This window comes from Pundamilia nyererei, unplaced genomic scaffold, assembly GCF_000239375.1.
Source record: "Pundamilia nyererei isolate P.nyererei 1_Seehausen unplaced genomic scaffold, PunNye1.0 scaffold00118, whole genome shotgun sequence".
Classification (NCBI taxonomy): Eukaryota; Metazoa; Chordata; class Actinopteri; order Cichliformes; family Cichlidae; genus Pundamilia; species Pundamilia nyererei.
Genome location: NW_005187519.1, coordinates 1,719,179 through 1,727,300, shown reverse-complemented (window position 1 = coordinate 1,727,300; position 8,122 = coordinate 1,719,179). Strand labels below are relative to the sequence as shown.

At 40.4% G+C, this 8,122-nt stretch overlaps 1 protein-coding gene across 1 annotated transcript in view; it reads right to left on the bottom strand.

Moving 5' to 3' along the window:
* LOC102192624 (receptor activity-modifying protein 1-like) overlaps nucleotides 1–4,585 on the bottom strand; it is a 6,878-nt gene extending 2,293 nt beyond the window's left edge. The window contains exons 1-2 of the mRNA XM_005742253.1: nucleotides 4,275–4,585; nucleotides 1,899–2,037 (exon numbers count right to left, since the gene is read on the bottom strand). Of these exons, the coding sequence (XP_005742310.1) occupies nucleotides 1,899–2,037; nucleotides 4,275–4,329 (194 nt within the window). The 5' untranslated portion in view covers nucleotides 4,330–4,585. The remainder of the gene's footprint in view (nucleotides 1–1,898; nucleotides 2,038–4,274) is intronic.
* Between the last annotated feature and the right edge of the window lie 3,537 nt (nucleotides 4,586–8,122).

The following is an 8,122-nucleotide window of genomic DNA, read 5'->3' as shown; positions in this document are numbered from 1 at the left end:
ACACACACACACACACACACACACACACACACACACACACACACACACACACACACACACACACACACACACACAGAGCACCACCCCCAGTTATGTGCTGGACCAAGTGAGGACTGTGAACCAGGAGGGAAATCACACAGTTTTGACAGCAGCTTCTTCTTTGCGTCCCCCGGCTCCCTTCATCCTCCTGTCTGACTCACTCCCTGACTGTCAGGGTTTGGAAACAAAGCCACCAAGTACTGAGACGAAATAATGGCCAACAAATACAGTAAAGCTTTCCCCTGGTGTTGGTGCATGAGAGAGTAAACAGATAAACAGATAGATAAACAAGTTTTTTGCCTCTAATAAGCTCAGAAATACCAGTCTGTCAGTGCACCTGCTAAGATATTAGTACTCACTTAGAGGTGAATGATATAAACACGAGGCCTTAATGTTGGCATATTAAAGACTTATATAGTCTGGGTGTGAATCCAGAACACTGCCATCAGCTGCTTCTTATAGCTGTTTAACTGCGAAATGACTGAGATATCAAAAATCCTCATGCACATGACAGCATGAGGACTTCAGCTTTTCTCACCATCATTCTTCTGTTACCCTGATGCCAACCCACTTTACTCGCTTCCAAAGAGCCAGACTTTCTTGTGATTTTTTTAAAGTGTTCTTGAGCAACAGTTCTCCAGGCTTTCTGAAGGTCTTTCAAAAGTTTTTCTTTGTACAATGGCTGCTTTTCACTCATTTCAGTCCAGTTCCTGGGAGCCATCCAATCACTGAGGATGTAAGAGTGGACAACAGAAGACGTAGCAGGCCTAAAAACTATTTATAGCACACAAACAATATTTAAAATGCATGCCCTTAAGAAGTGTCAGGTCTTTAAGAGATACATGTGTGCCTTCAGCTCATTTATCTACTGTTCACTGAAGCCTCATCAAAAATGGTCTAAGTGGAAGGGTGGCTTCAGTGACAACAGGTCTGATAGAGCGATGAATCCACATATGACACTCCAGCCAGTGGTGTTTGGGATCTTGTAAAACTTTTTGGAGTTATGAACGCACAAAAGTACCATCAGGTTTTTATACACCATGTAATATCATCTGGAAAGCATCTGACTGGCAACAGCTTCATTTTTCAGCATGACAATGATCCCAAACATACTGCCAATGCAGTAAAAGACCTGTATAAAAAAATCACACACAGTGGAACATGACTTCAATATCACTGAAGCAGTGTGGGGTCATGTTGACATAGAACAGAACAAAAGGCAGAGACACGCAAAGAAGAGCTTTGAATGTTCTTCAAGAAGCCTGGAGAACTATTCCTGAAGACGACTTAAAGACATGACAAGAAAGCTGCCTAAGACAGTTCAGACTGTGCTGAAGAATAAAAGTGGTCACACCAAATATTCACTTTCAAGCCCATTAGCTTACATGTGCTTACCTTAATGCTGTATTTACATGTGTGTTTGCACATTTCAATAAATCACTGCACCTATTTCTTACTTTCAAGGCAAACAATTTAAAAATATGAGGAGTGGCTCAAGGCTCAAGGAACTCTGCTGTATGTAACAGTAACAACGTAATTATTTATTGAATTTAGCATAAGACAGCAAGTCAAGAAATCTCATTAAACTGATCTCAAAGCCAGCCAAAATAAGCTAACTGTTCAGTTGATATTGTACCTGGCAAACTAAGTTGCTCCACCCTGGCTACAGCCGCTGCTCCATCTGTAAGCTGCTTTGCAACACACAATATCTGCTGTTTACCAGGGTCTGTGTGGAGGTTGTGACTCTATAAATTGCAATTTTTTTTTACTTACAAGTACAGATTCATGCAGGAAAATTTGTGATTTTATGTCCCACCATGTGTTTCTTCCCTTTTGCATGTTCGAGTCAGTGAACTCACTCCATTGTGTCCTTCCAGCTGCACCATAAACCTCGATCCAGATTTTCCATGTTGAATGTGAAATTCGCCAAGCAGAGATCATTGATAAGAAACGTGTAGACTCCCCTGTTACAGCCAGACACTGATGCAAGGACTTGAGCTACAAAGTAGAAACAGAAGTAAGACAAAAGTATTTAAAAAAAATTTAAAAAATATCTGTACAGAATATATATCTGTAGCAGCATATGTTTGTGCAGCAAACAAGGTCATGTCCTGGCAATGGTTATTCCTACTGGGCCATTTCTTCCCTATTAGACTGTTACTTTCACTAAGAAAAGATTTTAATTTGCAGGCAAAGTCCCAATCCCATTTGTTTACTTCAGAGATGCGTGTAAACAGCCTCTAAACGTGGAGGCAGACCGCGGCCATCCCGCAGGACTCGAGGCTGAATGTAGCACCACGGAGGAGTACAGTAGGAGAGGGAGGCTTAATCTGGTGTAAAACGCCTGCGTGGAAACAAACAGGTTGTTGTTACGATCGAGAAACATGGTGGATCTCCAGTCTGTTCGGGCCAGATAAGGGCCGACTGTGTGCCCATTATATTTGCTCTGTCCCTGCTGGCTCTCCCTGCACTCAAAGGAAGACTGAACGTGTTGACACGGGAGCTTCAAAAGAGATGCTACAAAAGAAGAATGTGAGAAACTGTTGTGGCAAAGCAAGATCTGAACGAACGCACAGTAATCTCCTGAAAAGGGAGTGAATATTAGCTTGTCTATCATCTACAGTCATGTTTCACCAGCCTCTGATGGCAACTGCCGCTTGGAGGATTCACAGTTGCCCCTCAACTTGGCTGTTAACCAGCATTGTATTTGGATTACAATTTCCAGGAAAATGGAGGCATAGTTTGACAAATGTTCTTCTGACTGAAGGTTTATGCTCTATTGACTTTCTGCCTTCAACTCTGTTAGGTTAGGAAACACGCATCAGTCCAATGGGAATCTTAAATTCTGTCAGCGTCTCTGAGACTCAACATTTATGGATTTTAAAAGCTGATTCTCATGAATATTAGATGATGGGGTTTGAAATCATTTCCACAAATATTAATGATCCATGCTGACATCTCTAGAGTTTTACAGAGAAGGGTCTGAAAAAGAGAGACTAGCCAGTGAGCATACTTTGAAGAGGCTGACCTAAAGCAACAGAAGACCCTACTGGGTGCCAGGCTTGTCAGTAAGAACAGGAAACTGTGGCTACAGTTTGCGTGGACTCAGAAAAATCGAACAATCGAAGATTGAAAAGTGTTGCCTGGTCTGATGAGTGTCCATTTCTGCTCGGATTTTGATGTCAGCTGATGAAAGCATGGCGCCATCCTGCCTTATATCAACAGTTAAGGTTGCTGCTGGTGGTGTGATTGTGTGGGGGATATTTTTGTATTTGACTGAAGAACCTTTAAGCACCACAACCTACTCACATATTGTTGGTGATGTTTAGTAATTACAATTTCCCAATTGAATTTAGATTAGGTAATCTACTTCCTCTCTATAGTTTTTTCAAGTTTCAGCTCATTTTTGTAGGTTTCAGTAATTGTTTTTTCCTGGTAAGTTTATATCTAAATTCCTATTTCAAGTGAAATTCAACAAAAGCACAGAGTTCCTTTTGTAAATTATGGTCCCAAATGAAACACATCTTTTTCCTGAAAGCAACTGCTGATGGACAAAATCAAGGAGCACTCCATGAACCCACAACCGCTACTTCATTCTTTAATAGTATATGGTCTTTCCTTCGAGATTAATGTAAGGAATTCCCAGTGTGTTTCTGGATCAATATTCCCAAAAGTTTCCCAAGAATTTCATATTAGAGGTTCAAGCAATGTTGGAGACATAATCCACTTTACTCTCTAACATGTCACATGAGTCATATGGTATCACGTTTGCCTTCATTTTCAAACATTGAAACAAAGTTATTGAAAATGTAAAACCATGAAATGCACTTCTTCACACAGCTGCTACTTATGTTTTTTTCTTTTTGACTGGTTACGTTCAATGACAATGGCCTGCTGAGCATGCAAGAAGGTAGATGAGGGCAAATGCTAGTGAAATGTAAGGTTGAGTGAATAATGGTGGGTTTTTCAGAATTTCTTCCAGAAACAAAGCACATAGAGCATAGTGAACTTTCAACAAACAGATCAAGTCTATTCATAGACATTATCGAGAAACCCAAGAAAACAAAATCCCAACTTACCTCGTCCTTTTTTCTGCCATAAATCAACCAAGCCTTGTTAATAATTTCTAAATAGACTAACATTTCAAAGACCTGCTTTTTTTTTTCAACGAAAAACATAAACAAGGTTTAAGCTGAATCCTATAGCGACTCTCTGCCTGAGTACCATGGACTCACCTGCCATCAGCAGCACAAACCCTGCTTTCAGGAGCAAGGCAGTCTCCAGAGCCATGATGAACACAAACCCCAAAAAGCTTCACGCGCTCTGCTCACTCCCCGGAGATCAGCGGCAAAGCCTCATTCTAACTCCAATAGCCAGAGCCAGTGAGTCGGGAACGTCACGGTGCCACCACGTTAGAAACAAATTAACCGCAGTTCACGGTGTGCTGTCAACAAGAAGGCGGCAACTGATTGTGTGTAAAAGCCCCCCTGACCTTTCTCTGTGGCACCCTCCTTTCCCCTCCTCGCTGCAGCCCTAATCATAGAAGCGCTGCTTGTCATCTGAGCCCCTTGTCCGGCTGCTTTCTGCGTGGAACTGCTCACAGGGGACAAAATAAAGTCAGATACCAAAATTAGTTCAGTGTACAGTGCATGCTTTATAGCAGCAATTTAGAGTCTGGAAAAAACACTGCTTTTTTAATCCCTCAGTATTTACGTTTTTGTTGAATAATCCAATTATAACCATTTAACATCTAGAATTTGGATGGTTTTCTTTCATATATACATGATTCTCACAGCAGAGGCCAACTGTGAGGTAGCATGTCATCAGACTCATCACGGCTCTTTAATTAAATGTCACATTTTCCCCATTTCTTATTTGTATTAGGATTAATGCATTAGTGTGAATACCCAGAGACATCCCCGGCGGTGGGCTCACACTGGGACCCCATTTCACAGCAGCAGCACACAAAGGCAGAATTCCCATTTTCATGTCACACTCGTATCGGCACAAATCTCATGCAGCTCGCAATGTCTATAATTGAATGTTTTATCTGAGGAATTTTGCACAGGAACAGATTGATTAGTATTCTCAGCGCTGCTCTGCATTGTGCTGCCACCCAACGTGGCTGTCTCTGCCGATGGGTGTGTGAGAGAGTAATCCAGTGGCTCCGATGAGTGTTTTCATGTGGCTGACTTTACAGAGTGTAGACTGACAGAGTGCAAGCTGCATCTTCTTTAAGTTTGTAGGCATTGTGGAGCTAAAAAGCTTTTGTTCATTTTGGTGTTTGATAGTGAATTTGTTCATTTCCATGTCTGCAAACAGCAAATCTTAATCATGAAACAAAATGCTAATACTTAAAAGGTACTGTAAGTATTTTTGAGGTTATTTAATAACATTTATTACATATAACTTATGTAACATATAGCATTTATTTAATAACACAGAAGATAAAGACATAAAAACCTGTGTGGGCAAAAAATGCCTTAAAACAAAACAAAGCAAAACAAAACACCAATTAAGTGTTGGCCTTTGTGAATAGAAAGATTATGACTCTTTTTTTCCCCCCTTAGTGTGTGCACAGATGTAATTATTCTCAAGTCAGCAGGCAGCTGGTCCAAAATAACAGAACCACAGTAACTGAATGCTCAGCTTATTGTCAGCAGATTAGACACATGACTCTATCGTCTCTGGACAGCTGACAATTACTGGCTAAACAATAATAACAGCTAGTTACAAGTTAAGGTAATTATTAGGCTTCGATGTCCTAAAAGTAGCACTTTCCTTCTAAAAAAAACCATGTGATTACATTTTCACATGACAGTTTTTTCAATTAGTCCAACAATGTTAGCTCTGCTTCAAAGAACTTTTCATCAATGCCAGCTAACAGCAGCTAACAGCAACACACAGAGGCTAACAGCAGCTAACAGAGGTTAACAGCAGCTAACAGAGGCTAACAGCAGCTAACAGCAACACATGGAGGTTAACAGCAACTAACAGAGGCTAACTGCTATTCTTGCTGTTAGAAAGGTTCAGCACATCCTCAACAACTCACTCAGTATCAATGTCATCAGAAGTGAGCTTCACAGACCCATCAACTTGTATTGGACACTTTACAGCCTCCTAAATATGCAGATGTGAACATCCAGATACTGTCCACATCTGTATATTTAGGCCGAGGTAAACAGCAGACTGACAGCTTACACTCATTACAGATCAACATTAACCATCCAACATATTATTTTCCATCCAACATGTTATTTATATGTAATTGATATTTATGTGTTAAGTTGATGAATATTGGACCATTTCATTATGCTGTATTGGAGTAGATTTGAAACTAGAAACAAAATCACCCGAGGAAAGAGTCGTCCCATCCTGATCATTAGGAAGACTACGGGTTTAATGCGTCTCCACATTTTCTTGAACAAGATTAAGATGTGTGACCAAACAAGGCAACTTTTCTTCTAGATTTTAACGGACAGCAGAAAAAGAAAAAATGCAGAATATTAACTCCACGCTTAGATTTGATCATTTTATTGTTTCAATGTTCATTTTTTTTAAAACAGAAAACCTTTAGGCCCTGTGATAGACTGATGGCCCATCCAAGGTGTATCTATGCAACAACAGCTGGGACAGACTTCGGCTCCCTCATGACCCTGAACTGGGTGAGTGGTTATGAAAACGGATGGATACGTATTTCACTCTGTATCTGTCATATATTTAGTGTCACTGTGATGAAGAGGTTAGCGCTGTCACTTCATAGTAAAAAGTTCTTGGGTTTGAACTTGTGGCATCTTTTGTTCACTTCACGCTTGGTGGATTTTCTCTGGGTTCTCAGATTTCCTCAAACAGTCTAAAGACTACGTGTCAGGTTACCTGGTGAAGTTGCATCTTTAGGTTCAGATGTTCCAGCCTATTGCCCATGTGTACAACTGCATATTAAAATATTTTTATTAAATGAATCTGTACCCTGCTGTGATTTGCGCATAAGACTTAATTGCAGGACACAGATTGAAGAAATGTAATAATTTTAATGAACAACAACTGGTAAGTATTCACAATATAACTGAGAATCAAACTCAAGTTACACTCAAGAAAGGATTTGGTCCAGTTGCCAAAGTTTCTTTGTACTATTTTTTTTCTCCAATTCTGTCAGTTTCACATTCAGGTAGGTTGATTCTGATTTTCAGAATCTCCAACGCAGGTGAATATTCACTGCTTTCCACAGGGTCAGGTAAGTACTCTTGAGTGCGGTGAGAGTGGCGCTTGTAGGTATGACCAGAAGCTAGCCAGGCTGATGGACCAGGAAGGATTCTACAGGTAAGGTTGGCATGTAAACAAAAAATCAATAAATACCAAAGAAGACTGAGTGATGCTACCACACTGGGAAGCTCAACAACCTGATGAATGGCGAGTGGCGGGTTATAAACTGTATACTGTGTATTTTTGCCCTGTCTCATTGCCCTCACGCCCAGCCGGTCTGAGTTTTGGGAGTTTTTCTTTCCTACTTTTGCCAAATGCTTGCTCATAGATGATTGTTGTGGGGTTTTCTCTATAAGGGTTGTAGGGCATTTACTTTGCAATTTGGAATTTGGTACAATATAAATGAAATTGAATTGAATTGATGATAAGTGACGATGATAAATGGGTGCGCCAGGAGCCCTGGGCAGCCACATCTTCAGCTGAAGGGAGGTAAGCTGAAAAAGTTACACACAATTACTTGGGGAACCATGACAACCCCATATACACAATTTTGACCTTTTTTAAAGGTTAAATTTTTTAAAAGCTGCACAATTATAGAGGTACAGAACTGGTCTCTGGAATGCACAAAGCAAAAAGCTACAAATAGCTGCCGTTGTGCACTGTCAAATGCACAAAGGCAGTGCCTTGGAGTTCACTCTCCCATTCACTTTTGGTTGTGCCCCCTACAGATACATTAAAGTACCTTTTTTGTGTGTGTATCCCAATATAATCTACAGCTTGTATGAAAACAGTTGAATATTTATGTGACTTTTTAAATGCAGAAAACTTTAGAGGGTGATTACACACACATCTGTGATGGAAAAGCAAACAAAGTAACCCA